The sequence below is a fragment of the Salmo salar genome, chromosome 18 (genome assembly GCF_965601325.2).
Source record: "Salmo salar chromosome 18, fSalSal1, whole genome shotgun sequence".
NCBI classification, from domain to species: Eukaryota; Metazoa; Chordata; class Actinopteri; order Salmoniformes; family Salmonidae; genus Salmo; species Salmo salar.
The window spans coordinates 29,336,121-29,356,011 of record NC_138308.1 but is presented as its reverse complement, the minus strand read 5'-3'; the positions used below and the strand labels follow the sequence as shown (position 1 = coordinate 29,356,011).

The 19,891-nt window shown below is 41.2% G+C and overlaps 1 protein-coding gene across 1 annotated transcript; it reads left to right on the top strand.

Annotated features, from left to right (window-relative positions):
- Window positions 1-4,761: 4,761 nt before the first annotated feature.
- On the top strand, window positions 4,762-16,458 carry qrfpra (pyroglutamylated RFamide peptide receptor a). Its single transcript, XM_014155144.3, has 6 exons — window positions 4,762-5,194; window positions 9,892-10,050; window positions 12,281-12,342; window positions 12,469-12,704; window positions 13,080-13,177; window positions 16,067-16,458. The coding sequence occupies exons 1-6, from the start codon at window positions 4,855-4,857 to the stop codon at window positions 16,456-16,458; spliced, it is 1,287 nt and encodes a 428-aa protein (XP_014010619.1). The 5' UTR covers window positions 4,762-4,854.
- The last annotated feature ends 3,433 nt before the right edge of the window (window positions 16,459-19,891 follow it).

Genomic DNA, 19,891 nt, shown 5'->3' with positions numbered 1-19,891 from the left:
GTCATGAGAAGAGAATATCAAAGCAAGTATTATTGAATAACTTTGTAAAATGAATGGATTCACATACAAGGCATAAAGGTTACAAGGCAATACTGACATAAACAAAGCATGCTTCTAGTCATATAGATCCTAAGGTTAACTTACAAGACAAAGCATGAACAAAAAGATGCCTACTAGGCCAGAGGTCTAGATGCCTAGGAAATAAGAATTGATCAAACAACCTTCCTTCAATTGACAGTGTCGTCAGAGTTCACTACGAACACCTACAAGTAACAACAGAGATCACACATCCATGTAGATAGCTTTATAGTTCTATTCAGAAGACACGTTTCAGATAGATACCAAACATGACTACTTATTCAGGCACACATTCAATAGTAATTCCTCTGGATACTGTAGAGCAGGTGTGCCCAACCTTCTTTGACATGAGATGTACTTTGCCAGCCTGATGAGATCTACCAGTCTCAAAATCTAAACCAACCAACAAAAGTATGAAACGCAACAAACCACTCAGTATGGACCTGTCGTTATGATACCTATTTGATACGCAAATATAAGGTGGACCAATGACATGTTTTCCACAAATAAATACAACTCATTTCACTTCCTACCTTAGTGTGACTTTTGGCATTGGGTGGAGGCAAGTAGCTTCTCATAGTCAGGGTTGTAGCAGCTTGTTGCAAGTCTCATGCAGGCCACAAGGTGGTCATCAGTCATAGAACATCTGTACTTGGACTTTATTATCTTCAAGTGAGAAAATGCAGACTCACAGAGGTATGTTGATCCAAAATGGGCGGATAAGTTGAGAGCACATCTTCTTATGTTGGGATCCTCTAGCAGCAGCTCCCTGAACTCTTCCTTCATCTCAGTGGTTGCAATGGATTTCAGCTGAATGTCATTTTGAAGGGTGAGAATTTCAGTTTCTGCTGTAGTTGTGTCCAACTGAAAAAGTGATCCCATTTTGGAGGATTTTGACTTCCACATTTATGTCTCTGCCAAAAGGAAAGCACATGTAAGTGGCAATAGGCTCCTGTGATGCGAAGTCAGTGAAATGACTGTCAAACTCAGATAAGATGCTCTGGACTTGCTCCACCTAACATGCACTGTCAAGCTGTGCTGTATCCTTGCCCTGACGTTCAGGTTCTGAATGCATGTGTTGAAAGAAGTGCAGGTCCTTACGTTGCAGCTTTCTTGTGAGCAGTTGTAGTTTGCATTTAAAAGTGTTCACAGAGCTGATCATGTCGATTACATGTTTGCCTTTTCCTTGCAGCTCTGCATTCAGTTCATTAAACATGTAAGTTAGGTCAGTGAGAAAAGATAAATCCAGGAGCCACTGTGTGTCCTCTAGCTGTGTATATTCTGCATGTTTGGAGACCTTGAGAAACTCCTTGATTTCAGGCAACAACTCACTGAATCTCCCTAAAAATGTACCTCGGCTCAGTCACCGCACATCCATGTGCAGCAGCAGGTCTGTTGTGTGCACCGCTTCAGTCTCTTTTAAGTGAGCGCGAAATAGCCTCCGTTGTAGGTTTCTTGCTCGAATAGAACACACAATCTTCATTGCAACATCCATCACCTCTTTCATGTTTAACATCTTCCCGCACAAAGCTTGCTGATAAATTACGCAGTGATAACTAAGAAAGTCCGGGAAAGAATGATCTCATTCGCACAACGCAACGAACCCATTAATGTGGCCTACCATAGCTGGTGCCCCATCTGTAGTAATTGAGACAAGCTTACAAAAGGGCAGTTGGAATTTGTTAGCAAACTCCATAAAATCACGAAAAATATCTTTGCTCCTTTTATGTCTTTTCAGTGGCAAAATGGCGAGTAGTTCCTCCTTTGTACTCATGTTGTCAACTGCCATTCTGATGAAAATGCATAACTCTGCAGCATCCATATATATGTGGACAGTTACAGTTAATATAAGGAAATCAGTCAATTGAAATAAATTCATTAGGCCCTAATCTATGGATTTCACATTACTGGGTAGGGGTGCAGCCATTCATGGGCCTGTAAGGGTATAGGCCCACCCATTTGGGAGCCAGGCTTACCCATTGGTCGAGCCAGGCCCAGCCAATCATAATGATTGGGCTTTAAAAGGGCTTTATTACAGACAGAAATACTCCTCAGCACCCTTCAGACGATTCCGGTGGTGAAGAAGCCAGATGTGGAGGTCCTAGTCTGGCGTGGTTACACATGGTCTGCGGTTGTGAGACTGGTTGGAAGTACTGCCAAATTCTCTAAAACGAAGTAGAGAAATTAATATTAAATTCTCTGGCAACAGCTCTGGTGGACATTCCTGCAGTCAGCATGCCAATTGTACTCTCCCTCAAAACTTGAGACATCTGTGGTATTGTGTTGTGTGACAGAACTGAACATTTGAGAGTGAACTTTTATTGTCCCCAGCACAAGATGCACCTGTGTAATGACCATGCTGTTTAATCAGCTTCTTGATATGCCACACCTGTCAAGTGGATGGTTTATTTTGGCAAAGGAGAAATGTTCACTAACAGGCATGTAAACAAATTTCTGCACAACATTTGAGAGAAATTAACTTTTTGTGTATGGAAAATGTCTTGGATCTTTTATTTCAGTTCATGAAACATGGGACCTATACTTAACATGTTGCATTTATATTTTAGTTAATATATATACTGCTCAAAAAAATAAAGGGAACACTTAAACAACACAATGTAACTCAAAGTCAATCACACTTCTGTGAAATCAAACTGTCCACTTAGGAAGCAACACTGATTGACAATAAATTTCACATGCTGTTGTGCAAATGGAATAGACAACAGGTGGAAATTATAGGCAATAAGCAAGACACCCCCAATAAAGGAGTGGTTCTGCAGGTGGAGACCACAGACCACTTCTCCATTCCTATGCTTCCTGGCTGATGTTTTGGTCACTTTTGAATGCTGGCGGTGCTTTCACTCTAGTGGTAGCATGAGACGGAGTCTACAACCCACACAAGTGGCTCAGGTAGTGCAGCTCATCCAGGATGGCACATCAATGCGAGCTGTGGCAAGAAGGTTTGCTGTGTCTGTCAGCGTAGTGTCCAGAGCATGGAGGCGCTACCAGGAGACAGGCCAGTACATCAGGAGACGTGGAGGAGGCCGTAGGAGGGCAACAACCCAGCAGCAGGACCGCTAACTCCGCCTTTGTGCAAGGAGGAGCAGGAGGAGCACTGCCAGAGCCCTGCAAAATTACCTCCAGCAGGCCACAAATGTGCATGTGTCTGCTCAAACGGTCAGAAACAGACTCCATGAGGGTGGTATGAGGGCCTGACGTCCACAGGTGGGGGTTGTGCTTACAGCCCAACACCGTGCAGGACATTTGGCATTTGACAGAGAACACCAAGATTGGCAAATTCGCCACTGGCGCCCTGTGCTCTTCACAGATGAAAGCAGGTTCACACTGAGCACATGTGACAGACGTGACAGAGTCTGGAGACGCCGTGGAGAACGTTCTGCTGCCTGCAACATCCTCCAGCATGACCGGTTTGGCGGTGGGTCAGTCATGGTGTGGGGTGGCATTTCTTTGGGGGCCGCACAGCCCTCCATGTGCTTGCCAGAGGTAGCCTGACTGCCATTAGGTACCGAGATGAGATCCTCAGACCCCTTGTGAGACCATATGCTGGTGCGGTTGGCCCTGGGTTCCTCCTAATGCAAGACAATGCTAGACCTCATGTGGCTGGAGTGTGTCAGCAGTTCCTGCAAGAGGAAGGCATTGATGCTATGGACTAGCCCGCCCGTTCCCCAGACCTGAATCCAATTGAGCACATCTGGGACATCATGTCTCGCTCCATCCACCAACGCCACGTTGCACCACAGACTGTCCAGGAGTTGGCGGATGCTTTAGTCCAGCTCTGGGAGGAGATCCCTCAGGAGACCATCCGCCACCTCATCAGGAGCATGCCCAGGCGTTTGTAGGGAGGTCATACAGGCACGTGAAGGCCACACACACTACTGAGCCTCATTTTGACTTGTTTTAAGGACATTACATCAAAGTTGGATCAGCCTGTAGTGTGGTTTTCCACTTTAATTTTGAGTGTGACTCCAAATCCAGACCTCCATGGGTTGATAAATTGGATTTCCATTGATTATTTTTGTGTGATTTTGTTGTCAACGCATTCAACTATGTAAAGAAAAAAGTATTTAATAAGATTATTTCTTTCATTCAGGTCTAGGATGTTGTTTAAGTGTTCCCTTTATTTTTTTGAGCAGTATATATATATATATATATATATATATATATATGTGTGTGTGTGTGTGTGTGTGTGTGTGTGTGTGTGTGTGTGTGTGTGTGTGGTGTGTGTGTGTGTGTGTGTGTGATCTTAAAACCACTTGGTGGGTTGAGGACAATTTGACCTGAAATTGACTCATAATTACAATAGTTTGCTTTATCTGAACTTGGTCAGAGAAGGAGCAAATCTGGATAGAACACCATCCTTGAACCATAGACAGGCTCTCCTTTCTATCCCATAACCATCATCTTCATCAATATTTCAATGCAGTTATGGGATACATGGGGGGTTAAATGTTCTCATATCAACGTCCTATATATAGTCTAATGATTATTGAGTGATGACGCATGCCAGCGCGCGATGCAGCGGTTGAGTAGTAGCCTGGGAGAGCTAGCATGGCACAACTGGAGCCTCCACGCGGAGAGAGGAATAGGCTACTCACGCATTTACGCACACGTCTCGGCTGGTGCACAGGACACAGCAGGGGTTTTATCACGACTTATCGCTTCAATAAGTCTCTAATAAGGACCCCGCTCTGCCTAAATAAAGGTGAAATAAATTAGCCAGACAGCAAAATAAATAATAGTAATCCGTCACTTACTATGGGGGATACGAAAATAACTCCAGAGGCCCTGCAAGAGCTACTTTACCGTTACAATTTAACGCGTCAGGAGTTTATTGAAATCTACAAAATCCAACCGCTGGTTTATACGCCTGAGCTTCCACCTGGAGCCAAGACAGCGTTCGTGATTGTGTACGCGGTTATTTTCTTGCTGGCACTACTTGGAAATAGTTTGGTTGTTTACATCGTGGTGAGAAAGCGGGGAATCCAAACTGCCACGAACATCTTCATTTGTTCTCTAGCAGTGAGCGACCTCCTGATTTCATTCTTCTGCATCCCCTTCACTTTACTGCAGAACATCTCATCCGAGTGGCTGGGAGGTGAGAGGGTATTATCTATCTGTGTTTTATGAAGTGATTCACTTATAAATTGAGCCTATTTGGTAAAAAGTAGCCTAACATGAATTCTGGATGGCCTATTATAATAATGGGAGAGCCACGACTTTCAAAACCTCAGCTATTGAGTCATCTACAATTTGGTGCATCACCTTATAAATTAATTCAAAATCGAAGATTTAATATAACTTAATTGACTTTTTTCTCAGGGTAATATAACCTATTTCGTTTACTACAGACAACCCAATAATAACTGAGGCTTTACAGTTTGCTGGTATAAGTTCTGACTTTATAACAAATAGTGTGAGAAAGCAGAGGTAAAGTGGAGGCTACTAAACATTCACACTAAAAAGCAATGGCTCTATGGGGTTTCAAGGCTGTGGCTCCATGGGCTTTCAAAGCTGTGGCTCCATGGGGTTTCAAAGCTGTGGCTCTATGGTGTTTCAAAGCTGTGGCTCTATGGTGTTTCAAAGCTGTGGCTCTATGGGGTTTCAAGGCTGTGGCTCTATGGGGTTTCAAGGCAGTGGCTCTATGGGGTTTCAAAGCTGTGGCTCCATGGGGTTTCAAAGCTGTGGCTCTATGGGGTTTCAAAGCTGTGGCTCTATGGGATTTCAAAGCTGTGACTCTATGGGGTTTCAAAGCTGTGACTCTATGGGGTTTCAAGGCTGTGGCTCTATGGGGTTTCAAGGCTGTGGCTCTATGGGGTTTCAAGGCTGTGGCTCTATGGGGTTTCAAAGCTGTGGCTCTTTGGGGTTTCAAAGCTGTGGCTCTATGGGGTTTCAAAGCTGTGGTTCTATGGGGTTTCAAAGCTGTGGCTCTATGGGGTTTCAAGGCTGTGGCTCTATGGGGTTTCAAGGCTGTGGCTCTATGGGGTTTCAAAGCTGTGGCTCTATGGGGTTTCAAAGCTGTGACTCTATGGGGTTTCAAAGCTGTGGCTCCATGGGGTTTCATGTCTTCATATTGATTGGTCTACTTAATTTCATTACATAAAACTTTGAATCATGTTTAGTTACAACATGGTGACAATTAAATGAGGACCACTGATTAGAAATGATGAATACAACCAGAATGGGATGTTTCATCATTAGACTACAACACCACAAGTATGTCCCAAATAGCCCCCTATTCCCTAGGTAGTGCACTACTTTTTTTTTACCAGAGCCCATAGGGCCCTGGTCAAAAGTAGTGCACTATATAGGCAGCATGATACCATTTGGGACAGACACACCATATTTTCGTAAAGAATCACGCAATTTGTTGAATAAGTCCATGTTTGCAAAAGTAGAGATTCTCATGATTTAAGAATAATTTCCCCTGTCTCTGTAAGGTCCCGCAGTTGGATAGTGAATGTCAAACAAGGATTCAACCTCAGAGCTTTAAAAGTATGGAATACATTTTTAGGCAGGCATAGATCCTAGCCACTGAATATCCCTTTGAGTATGGTAATCGGTGGGTGGTGTGTCATATTTTTATTTTACCTTTTTTTAACTAGGCAAGTCAATTAAGAACAAATTCTTATTTACAATGATGTCCTAGGAAGAGTAGGTTAACTGCCTTGTTCAAGGGCAGAACGACAGATTTTACCTTGTCAGCTCAGGGGTTTGATCTATCGATCTTTTGGTTACTGGCTCTAACCACTAGGCTACCTGCCGCCCCAGACCCCATATCACCTGGATACTGTAAAGATCTGGCCATCCTTCCTAACTGAGCTGCAGAATAAAATGGAAACTGCTCAGGGATATTTCTCTGAGGCTTGTCATGGAAAATTGCAAGATTATGTTATAATGCTTGTATTGGATTATAATGGTTGTTTTATTCGACAGAATAGAGTGTTCTGTTAACTATTGTGTGTGTGTTTTACTGAGGATGGTCCTCTATGAGATAGCACTGACAGAGGAGATTTACGATGTCTTTGGGTAATAAAGCCTAAAGAGCATTCCAGATAACATGAGCTAAAGGTTCTGTTCTATACCGTACCAGGGAGAGACGGTTCCAGTTTGGAGGAGGAGGACCAGACACTGGTCTATACAATGAAAACTGTTGACACAGCAGTTGCTGTCTGCTATGTTTTTATAGATATCTTTCATACAAATCTTAACCTTGTGACCATTCTATGTATCTGTTGTTCGTCATGTAGGTTGAGAGGGATGTATCTTGGCTATAAAAGATCTTTGTACTTTTGTGTTGTCACTTTCAATGGTTCATTAGAGATAGCGCATCATTGAAAGTCAAGTGCTTTTGCAAAGCTCTTATTATTAAAGATGTAGTTTAAGTATAACTCTGACTGGTGTGTGAAGTTTGTAACTCTCCTCATTTGGTAATGCAGAAATTAGCCACCACAGGCTGAAGATGATTTTAAAATAGTCAAGAGAATTCATTGGCTGAGGTCATTGCATTCACTCCACATTACTGGCCTGTATGACAAAGTGAAAAGAAGGAAGTCTGTGTTTAAAAAAAAATCCCTTTCCAAATTACCATCCTGTTTGCAAAGCCCTTAAAAGTAATAATGCAAGATAGCATCTTAAAGAAATTAACTTTTTGGCCTAAATTAAAAACATCAGGTTTTGGTAAAATCCAACACAACACATCACCGAGTGAAACCCTCTCTAAAGCTAATTTCCTGCCGTTCTAAACATTTTGCCATGTTCGTATGATATCTGAGTGAGAGAGACTAAAAAAATCAATTGGGGCCCCCTAGAGGTCAGGGCCCCAGGGCACCTGCCTTGCCTGCCCGGTCAGTAATTCGGCTGTGATTACTACAAGGTTTAGATAGCTGGCTAGACTAACTTAACCAGCAATCTATAAAATGTTAGATGACATGGTCTAACTGAGTGACTGTCAGTGACTGATATAACAAGAGGAAAACTGCTCAAATTTCAAAATTGCACGTTGTGTATTCTACTATCCTAACTAACAGTAAGCTGAGACCCCGACTCGCTGGTGTGCATGGCTAAAGAGCTCTATTTTCATGTCATCTGACCAGAAAGTCAAATCAAATTTGATTCGATTTTTATTTGAAATAAAGATCTTTGGCCACGCATACCATTACTTGTCAAACAAAATCTCTTTATCTGAGCAATTGTATTAGTATAAGATCATTTAATTTACCTTTTTTTTTGCTTTCAATATAGCTCAGTATTTATATTATTTATTTTATATAGTCTTTTTTGCTCAGCTTTATCAAGGGTGCCAATTTTGGACCTGTAACTGACATTTTCCCAATACCTCTTCCATTGTCCTGCCAACAAACAAATTCTGGTAAAAGCATTCAAACATAATTTCTATGATTTGCCTTAATTGTCTGGCAAAAAGAACACATTTATAGGAAAATCATTCAAGTATCATTATCCTGCGAACAGACACATCACTGATAGTATACCTCTAAGTCGATCCTCTGTCAATCAAATAAACACATTCTAGTAAAAGCATTCAAGCATCAATATCAGCCTTCTGTTATCAATCAAAAGGGCACATTTTTGGGAAAATCATTCAATTATTATGTCCTCATTATATCATACATAATCCTTCCATTGTTAAGCAAACAGATACATACAGTGTAAGTATGTTAAAACACAACACAACACATTTTTGTAAGCCTTCCATTGATTAGCAACAAGACACATTCCTAGGAAAAGCATTCAGGTATTTCACCTTCATAAGCACTAACACGTTTGACTAAACCATTACACAAGATACAGATTTGTATAAGACTGGCGGTAAAGAAGAACAATATTTGCTGTCACATCTCTGGTCATGCATATAAGAATGGAATTGTGCACCAAATCAAGTAGAAAATTGGCCATTACATGATTGAGCCTTTCTCTATTGAGTGCTAATAGAATTAGCACTCAACAGAATTAGCACTGAGCAGGGTGGTTTGATAATAGACTGGCACCAGGTTGTCCACTAGCACCAGGGTTTTCACTGGCACCAGGTTGTCCACTAGCACCAGGTTGTCCACTAGCACCAGGTTGTCCACTAGCACCAGGGTTTTCACTGGCACCAGGTTGTCCACTAGCACCAGGGTTTCCACTAGCACCAGGTTGTCCACTAGCACCAGGTTGTCCACTAGCACCAGGGTTTTCACTGGCACCAGGGTTTTCACTTGCACCAGGTTGTCCACTAGCACCAGGTTGTCCACTAGCACCAGGGTTTTCACTGGCATCAGGTTGTCCACTAGCACCAGGTTGTCCACTAGCACCAGGGTTTTCACTGGCATCAGGTTGTCCACTAGCACCAGGTTGTCCACTAGCACCAGGGTTTTCACTGGCACCAGGTTGTCCACTAGCACCAGGTTGTCCACTAGCACCAGGTTGTCCACTAGCACCAGGTTGTCCACTAGCACCAGGTTGTCCACTAGCACCAGGGTTTTCACTGGCATCAGGTTGTCCACTAGCACCAGGTTGTCCACTAGCACCAGGTTGTTCACTAGCACCAGGGTTTTCACTGGCATCAGGTTGTCCACTAGCACCAGGTTGTCCACTAGCACCAGGTTGTCCACTAGCACCAGGGTTTTCACTGGCATCAGGTTGTCCACTAGCACCAGGTTGTCCACTAGCACCCTTTTGGACACAGACAAGGACTCCTGTGGATCCCATGCATTGGGCCTGGTCAAAGGTAGTGCACTATATAGGAATTAGGGTGCCATTTCAGACACAGGCTTTGTCCCTCTCCTCTTATAGGTGTTCTAGTGTGCAAGACCATACCCTTTGTCCAGACGACAGCAGTGGTGACAGGTATACTCACCATGGCGTGCATCGCTCTGGAGAGGTACCAAGGCATCGTCCATCCACTCAGCATGAAGAGACAGTACACACCACAGAGAGCCTACAGGATGCTGGGTAAAGTAAAGATATGGACCCGTATTAACAAATTGTCTTAGAGTAGACTGTAAGTAGACAGTCATTTTTGCTATTATCTTTACCTCCTCATGCCATTTGCACACACTGTATATAGACTTTCTTTTTTTCTATTGTGTTATTGACCGTACGCTTGTTTATTCCATGTAACTCTGTTGTTGTTTCTGTTGCACTGCTTTGCTTTATCTTGGCCAGGTCGCAGTTGTAAATGAGAACTTGTTCTCAACTAGCTTACCTGGTTAAAAAAAGGTGAAAAAAATGTATAATAATTGGGGAGAGAGGAACAAAGTCACCTTTGACCCTCCTCAGGGTTCGAAGTAGAGGTGTTTTATTCTTCTGAGATACAAAGATTTAAGTCAAATCAGGTTTGGCCTTCCTCAGAGCCTTATTTACAAAGTGTATCGGAATAGGAATACTGATCTAGGACCAATTTGTCCTTTCAGATATTAATGAGTAAGATTACATGAATACAGGGAGCAGCGGCAATTGGTCACAAAAAATAGTTAACTTGTGATTGGTCAACAACAAAAAAATATATATTTTTTTTGTACAAAATATATACAGTACCAGTCAAAGGTTGGACACACCTACTCCTTCAAGGGTTTTTCTTTATTTTTACTAGTTTCTACATTGTAGAATAATAGGGAAGACATCAACACTATGAAATTACACATATGGAATCATGTAGGAACCAAACAATGTGTGAAACAAATCAAAATATATTTTATATTTGAGATTCTTCAAAGTAGCCACCCTTTGCCTTGATGACAGCTTTAGACACTCTTGGCATTCTCTCAACCAGCTTCATGAGGTAGTCACCTGGAATGCATTTCAATTAAATAGTATTATTTCATTCATTAAATAGAACCTGTAAAACACCAGTCTCAATGTCAACAGTGAAGAGGCGTCTCCGGGATGCTGGCATTCTAGGCAGAGTTGCAAAGAAAAAGTCATATCTCAGACTGGCCAATAAAAATAAAAAATTAAGATGGGCAAAATAACACAGACACTGGACAGAGGAACTCTGCCTAGAAGGCCAGCGTCCCGTAGTCGCCTCTTCACTGTTGACATTGAGACTGGTGTTTTGCGGGTACTATTTAATGAAGCTGCCAGTTGAGGACTTGTGAGGCGTCTGTTTCTCAAACTAGACTCTCTAATGTACTTGTCCTCTTGCTCAGTTGTGCACCGGGGCCTCCCATTCCTCTTTCTATTCTGGTTAGAGCCAGTTTGCGCTGTTCTGTGAAGGGATTAGTACACAGCGTTGTACGAGATCTTCAGTTTCTTGGCAATTTCTCGCATGGAATAGCCTTCATTTCTCAGAACAAGAATAGACTGACGAGTTTCAGAAGAAAGGTCTTTGTTTCTGGCCATTTTGAGCCTGTAATCGAACCCACAAATGCTGATGCTCCAGATACTCAACTTGTCTAAAGAAGGCCAGTTTTATTGCTTCTTTAATTAGAACAAGTTTTCAGCTGTGCTAACAATTGCAAAAGGGTTTTCTAATGATCAATTAGCCTTTTAAAATGATAAACTTGGATTAGCTAACACAACGTGTCATTGGAACACAGGAGTGATTGTTGCTGATAATGGGCCTCTGTACGCCTATGTAGATATTCCATAAAAAATCAGCCGTTTCCAGCTACAATAGTCATTTACAACATTAACAATGTCTACACTGTATTTCTGATACATTTTGTTATTTTAATGGACAAAAAATGCGCTTTTCTTTCAAAGACATGGGCATTTCTAAGTCACCCCAAACTTTTGAACGGGAGTGTATATATATATACAGTGGGGAGAACAAGTATTTGATACACTGCCGATTTTGCAGGTTTTCCTACTTACAAAGCATGTAGAGGTCTGTAATTCATGTGATCAAATACTTATGTCATGCAATAAAATGCAAATGAATTACATAAAAATCATACAATGTGACTTTCTGGATTTTTGTTTTAGATTCCGTCTCTCACAGTTGAAGTGTACCTATGATAACAATTACAGACCTCTACATGCTTTGTAAGTAGGAAACACTGCTGTTTTTTTTTTGCAGGTTATCAAATACTTGTTCTCCCCACTGTATATATATTAAAAAAAAAAATTAAACCATTTTTTACTGAGGTCCGGACCTCTGTCCTCATATGTAGTTATGGCACTGGTACAACCATGTCTTCATTTTGCTCTGTGCGATTCTCTCTTTGTTCTCTTTGACTAGGAGTTGTTTGGCTTGCATCCATGATTGTTGGATCTCCCATGTTGTTGGTGCAACAGTTAGAGGTGGGTAAGATACTACACTCTGCGTAGTACTCCTGCCAATTGCTTTTAAGCTATTTCCCTGTCCAGTTGTTAGATCTGTGATTACTGTGTGTGTGTTTGTGTATTCACGCGTGTCTCTCTCTCCAGGTGAAGTATGACTTCCTATACGACCTACACCATGTGTGCTGCCAGGAGCGTTGGCGCTCGGCCTCACACAGACAGCTGTATGCCACCTTCATCCTGGTAGTTCTGTTCCTCCTGCCCCTGGCGGCCATGTTGATCCTCTACACACGGATAGGGATCGAACTGTGGATCCGCAAGAGGGTGGGCGACTCCTCTGTACTTAACACCATGAACCAGGGAGAGGTGGGAAAGATCTCCAGGTCTGTATAGAGATACTGTATGTATGATACCTCATAAAATGACTCCATAAAAAACGTGTGTCCAACAACAAGCATGGTAGTTACATTATATAGGTACAGAGTGATTGCAGCAGACATGAGGCGGTACATGGTTGCTCATGGTCTTTTGATAAGGTAGCCCCACTGCCTGCGACTTCAACATCAGTGTCAAGAAAGAATATCCTGTTAGTCTGGTGGTCAAGATGTTAGTTACTCCCGTGGAAGTTCCTGTCCGTGACATAATTATGATCATTTCACTGAATACTGAGTATAAGAATATTATCATATGATCCAAAAAGTTTCCTCATGTTAACCCGACAGATTAATATGTGTTTCTTATTCTTTGTTGGTGATTAGAAGGAAGAGGAGAGCCATCAAGATGATGATTACCATTGTGGTGCTATTCACTGTGTGCTGGGCCCCATTCCACACCGTCCACATGCTCTCTGACTACAGTAAGTCTGTCTGAGAAGCCAATAGCCATAAGACAGTTCTCTTCTTTACATCCTTCAGTTGATCTGAAAGTTGATTTCAATTATGGATTCATATGATTAGAAGTGAGACCTGGAGATGGAGGTCCCAGGGAGAATGGAGAGGCTGCTTTGCATCCTATTGTTAGTTTATTGCTGTTATGAAGGGAAAAAACATCATGGGGAGACTGGAAATAAGTTATTAAGACAAATGTTGGAGGGGGGGGGGATCTATTAAGCTAACATGCAATGGTTTTAAGATGTTCATACCCATGGATCATGGAATTGTTTTAAAGATGGTCATACCATGGATCATTTAGCTATTTGATTTAGAAATGTAGGTCCCCTGTAGGAATATCAAAAAAATATATACAGTACCAGTCAAAAGTTTGGACACACCGACTGATTCAAGGGTTTTTCTTTATTTTTACTATTTTCTACATTGTAGAATAATAGTGAAGACATCAAAACTATGAAATAACACATGAATTCATGTAGTAACCAAAAAAAGTGTAAAACAAAACAAATCAAAGATTCTTCAAAGTAGCCACCCTTTGCCTTGACAGCTTTGCACACTCTTGGCATTCTCTCAACCAGCTTCATGAGGAATGCTTTTCCAACAGTCTTGAAGGAGTTCCCACATATGCTGAGCACTTGTTGGCTGCTTTTCCTTCACTCTGCGGTCCAACTTATCCCAAACCATCTCAATTGGGTTGAGGTCGGGTGATTGTGGAGGCCAGGTCATCTGATGCAGCACTCCATTACTCTCCTTATTGGTCAAATAGCCCTTACACAGCCTGGAGGTGGGTTTGGGGTCAGTGTCCTGTTGAAAAACAAATGATAGTCCCACTAAGCCCAAACCAGATGGGATGGCGTATCGCTGCAGAATGCTGTGGTAGCCATGCTAGTTAAGTGCACCTTGAATTCTAAGAACATCACAGACAGTGTCACCAGAAAAGCACCCCCACACCACCACACCTCCTCCATGCTTCACAGTGGGAACCACACAGCCAGAGATCGTCTGTTCACTTACTCTGCGTTTCACAAAGACACAGCAGTTGGAACCAAAAATCTCAAATTTGGACTAATCAGACCAAAGGACAGGTTTCCACCGATCTAATGTCCATTGCTCATGTTTCTTGGCCCAAGCTAGTCTCTTCTTATTATTGGTGTCCTTTAGTAGTGGTTTCTTTGCAGCAATTCGACCATGATGACCATCAACAGTTGATGTTGAGATGTGTCTGTTACTTGAACTCTGAAGAATTTATTTGGGCTGCAATCTGAGGTGCAGTTAATGAACTTATTCTCTGTAGCAGAGGTAACTGGGTCTTCCTTTTCTGTGGCGGTCCTCATGAGAGCCAGTTTCATCATAGCGCTTGATGGTTTTTGCGACTGCTCTTGAAGAAAAGTTCCTGAAATTTTCCGGGATGACTGTCATGTCTTAAAGTAATGATGGAGTGTTTGTCTTTGCTTATTTGAGCTGTTCTTGCCATAATATGGACTTAGTCTTTTATCAAATAGAGCTTTCTTCTGTATTCCACCCGTACCTTGTCACAAAACAACTGATTGGCTCAAAAGCATTAAGAAGGAATGAAATTCCACTAATTAACTTTTAACAAGGCACACCTGTTAATTGAAATGCATTCCAGGTGACTGCCTCATGAAGCTGGTTGAGAGAATGCCAAGAGTGTACAAAGCTGTCATCAAGGCAAAGGGTGGTTACTTTGAAGAATCTGAAATATAAAATCTATTTTGATTTGTTTAACACAAATTTTTGGTTACTACATGATTCAATGTGTTATTTAATAGTTTTGATGACTTCACTATGCCCTAAGGGTCGAAACATTGTTAATAAATATCACCTGGTAGCATGAGCAGCAGTCTCTGGCATTTTCCTTTCTGTTTTCCGTGAGTTTGCCTACAACTCCAGCACCTGCGGAAAGTACCTGGATGTGCGTATGTTCTTCAGCTTTTGTTCAGTATTATTCTACAATGTAGAAAATAGTAAAAATAAAAACTCTTGAATGAGTAGGTGTGTCCAAACTTTTGACTGGTACTGTATATGTTTGATGAATTATTGAATTTGGCTTTTACTACTATAGCCCATAGAAATCCACTGAATAACGCATTCATAAATGGCAAAACAGACAAAATATAAATAATAAGGAACAAGGTTTTGAAGTGTCTGTCCTATATCTAGGAGATATAAGAAAAGCTCAGGAAATATATTTTTTGGTACACATATTTAACCCCCTTTTTTTGTTGGCACAAAACTGCTTCTATACTTCCATTCTTTTTTTTTTTTTTACCGTTAACTCGTTACCTTCAGATGAGTCCCGTGACACTTGTGGGAGTCATAGAGCAAAGCCGAGTCTCGTCTTTCCATAGAGTGGTCATATTAGTTTGTAGCCCAAACAGTTCGGATGATACAGACATAAGTTGGCACATTGGCGGTACCACTTCAGACGAGTCCCGTGGGGCTTGTGGGGGTCATAGCGCAAAATGGAGAACACCATCGTGTTCATGAGTCTCATCTTTCCAGAGTGTTGTCAAACTGTTCAGACGCTATAGATGTTTTTGTGAGAAGACCAATTTTCGGGATATCTCCTGGTCTGACAAACAGCGCTGTAGCTCTGCCACATGCGGAAGGCTGACATGGTATTCATGAGTTTATCTGACTCTGGGGAAGTAGATAAAGAACCTCAGTGCCAAAATTCTGAAGTATCCCTTTAAACAGATGGATATTGATGGGTATTTTTGTATTATGTTAATTAGATTGACACACGGGTGCGTCAATCGATTATTAAGGATTAAGTACCACATTATCTAACAATCCCACCTAATTAAATTCCACATTATCATTCCCATCCTCAGATTACCTGGACGAGCAGTTCAACGACATCACGGTGAACATGATCATGGCCATCGCCCAGGCCATCGGTTTCTCCAACTCCTTCAACAACCCTATCGTCTACGCCTTCATGAATGAGAACTTCCAGAAGAAATGTGTGTCCACCTTCTCCCAGTGCTGCCGACGGCCAAACCAGAGGGTTGGAGCTCTAGACGTCACCAGTAGATCCAAACTACATGTCCGTTTTACCCGACCGAGGGACAGACAAGAGGCGGCCATCTTGGAAGACATGTCCATCGTACAGGCCACCAGAACACAGATTGTTGGGATTGAGAATGGTGCCTCACAGCTAAATACAGCGTCATCCTATGCGGAGGAGAAGATCTTGTTTGTGACCTGTGAGCCACAGACATGAGTGGAAGTCAGATGTAGATATGCCTAGATTAGATTTGGGACTTCTGTTCCCTAATGTGGTCCTGCTTGGCTCAGTTGGTAGAGCTTGCACCGCCAGGGTTGTGGGTTCGATTCCTGGGGCCACCCATACGTAGAATGTATGTATGCATGACTGTAAGTCACTTTAGATGGAAGCATCTGCTAAATGGCATCTATCAACAGTGAGGTTACAATTGAATCAACACCTACCTTTTAAAGGACACCTAAAATCAGTGTTTAGGTTTCTTTTCTGGATTAGATTTGTATCTGAAAAATAATGGATATGACCACTACTCCTGTGTGACCTGAGACATGAGATTCTGGACTCTGGGGAGAGAATATGTGGCATTAATCATCCATATTGTATTTATCTACCTTATTTTTCCTCCACTTAGGGCCTGTCTGGGTTTATAGCGCTGCCTTTGAAAACTGACTATAGGTAGGGTATTGGTATCCTCCAGAGTTATGTATTATTTGAGGTTTGTGCATACATTGTTGTGGCATTAAATAAAACTGTGCTGTGAAGTATTTTTCCATTTTTTTTGACAACAGATGAAAGCATAGGAATGTGTCATGCAGGGGCAGCTAGTGAAATCACTGAAATCCTAAACAAAGAGTTGCAGTCTGCTTTAGAATGGGTTAGCAGTAATAAACTGGTCCTGAACATCTCTAAAACTAAGAGCATTGTATTTGGTAAAATCATCCCCTAAGTTCTAGGCCTCGGCTGAATCTGGTAATGAATGGTGTGGCTGTTGAACAGGTTGGCAGATGTAGATAGGCCTGACTGCATGGCGTCTTGTTTTTGGTTCATCTCTAGGTTTCTTCCTAGGTTTTGGCCTTTCTAGGGAGTTTTTCCTAGCCACCGTGCTTCTACACCTGCATTGCTTGCTGTTTGGGGTTTTAGGCTGGGTTTCTGTACAGCACTTTGTGATATCAGCTGATGTAAGAAGGGCTATATAAATAAATTTGATTTGTTTTTCTAAGAGACAATGTATTGGAAATTCCAAATTGTTTGCTTAGTCAACTTACACACACAGCACTGACACACACACACACTTACCCCACCAGACATGCCACCAGGGGTCTATTCACAGTCCCCAGGTACAGAAGAAATTCAAGAAAACATACTGCCTCCCAAGTGACCTCCCAGGTCCACCCATGGCTGCGCCTCTGCCCAGTCATGTGAAAGCCATAGTTTAGCGCCTAAGGATTTTTTTTTTTTTTTAATTGACTGATTTCCTTCTATGAACTGTATCTCAGTAAAATCTTTGAAATTGTTTCATGTTGCGTTAATATTTTTGTTCAGTATATGTAAATTGTAAAGTATTTTGTTATGTGTAAGACTAGCTGTTGCCATTGGTGTTGGCTAATGGAGACTTTAATAAAATAAAATCAAAAATGCCATGCACCCATTATTTTAAAGGGTGCACGAAGTACGTGAGAATGGAAGGTGGGTGGTATTCGGAGAAATTCGCTTTTTTCTAAAAACCTGAAACATTTTCCTGCAATCTAGAGCCATAATCATTATTCTTAATTCTATGTAAAAAATGTAATTAAATAAGTATATTTTTCTGCATAGGTTATCTAAGCATACATCTTTACCTGTCCAATTGTCATTTTAATTAATGATGGACATTGATTCTTTAACTTTTATGCCTTAGGCGTTTTGTACATCTGCCACACTGGTATAGTATCATAACCCAAGAGTTAAAGCTATTTTAGTATTTTCTAAAGTAACAACCTTGCCAGCAGGCATGCCAGCTAAGACAGACAAGCTACTCTAACTTGATTGATAGCCTGAAATAGCTTGGTAGCTAGTTATGAGGTTGGGAGATTGGGAACCTATCTAGCTGGCTAGCTAAAGCCAATTTAATAAAATTGCTAGGTGGCTAGAATTACAGAGAAACAACAAAACATGTTTGCTTTATTTAATCAAGAAGGAATCAATCGGTTACATAACTCGATCAAATTCATTTACAAACATACCTCCTGTGAGTCCTGCCTATCACCGGAAGCTAAAATCAAATCACTTGACACTTTCTCTCCTACACTGACAATACTGTACGCATACACTAGAGCAGGAGTATCTAGCGTCCTGCCTAGCATATCTTTGCTCAGTGGTGCACCTTGGAAGGAACCACTTAATAGGGAAAATACCGCTGACAGATATTTTTATAAATAATTATGATAAAATGTGGTGTAAAAAATGAAGTTAAGTAATTAATTTAACATCCGATAAATGTAACGTCTGAAAAAATATTTTGGGGGCACGTTCCCTTTTGCCCCCTATTGGCAACATGTCTCTGAAATTCCACTCTCTGGAATGTGATTCTTTGAGGTTTGAATCCATAAAAATAAATGAAATAACCATGTTACTGTGCATTTTAAGTCCAGTTTCTCATGCATTTCAATATGTGAAATCCGTGGTTCTGTTTGGCTCGGTTGGTAAGAACGTGGTCGAAAGTATTTAGATGGTCCTGCAAAATGTTCATTGTTGGAAATAAAAGACTGTAAAAACACCAGGAAATGAGCTCCAAGTGGTTTTAATTTTGGAAATCTGTTCCCAAGTATTTCCACGCATAATACAGAGACGTGATCGTATACAAATGTAATCAAGGTTTGAAATAATTATGATTTAATCAAATATTATATATCTTCGGGCTTCTTGCGGTCAATTTGCAGTCTAGAAATTACTTGTAATTACGTCTGGCCCACCGACCATCCGCTCAAGAAAAAATCGGCCTGCGGCTGAATCTAGTTGGTGATCCCTGCTCTACAAACAAGTAGTGGACACTGGAAATGTGTCTATTTTAATCCATGACCCAAATCACGGCCCAGGCTGTCATTGACGCTACTTGCCTGACATCTAGCGGTATAGGTAGGATTTTCTCTATGATTTCTCTACTTCTGCATTACAGCCAAATTTCATGAATGACGTGAGTAAAAATACTTCCATGTCGTTCAATAATAAACAAAAGTATACATTAACATACATTGTTGCGTTAATAAATAATAATGTGGTGGACTACTTTTGGAAAAAGGGCGTCAGAGCATGATTGTGTAACTGCTAGATGAATAAAATGGCCACCAATTAATAAATGTGTAATCAATAAAAAATGTTATTTCTGAATGTATTGCATACAATTTTATATAGAATACTCATACTAATAGAAATACATATAAATTCACGTCAGTAAGTACAGAGGATAAAATACAGATTAATCATGGAGTATTTTTGGATAACACATTCATGTGTTTTGCCAAAATTACATGGGCATTTATTTTATTTTGTGACGTTTGATCTATTGTCATATACACTTAAGAAAATAGTACATACAAAGGACAAAACGACACGTTATATTTTCCTATGTTGGCTCTCAAATAATCGGCATGTATTTTTAGTCAGGCAAGAATTT

Coding starts and splice junctions, on each gene's coding strand:
- qrfpra (XM_014155144.3), top strand. CDS start 4,855: ATGGGGGATACGAAAATAACTCCAGAGGCCCTGCAAGAGCTACTTTAC. Junction 5,195..9,891: donor CTCATCCGAGTGGCTGGGAG/GTGAGAGGGTAT, acceptor CTCCTCTTATAG/GTGTTCTAGTGTGCAAGACC. Junction 10,051..12,280: donor GAGAGCCTACAGGATGCTGG/GTAAAGTAAAGA, acceptor CTCTTTGACTAG/GAGTTGTTTGGCTTGCATCC.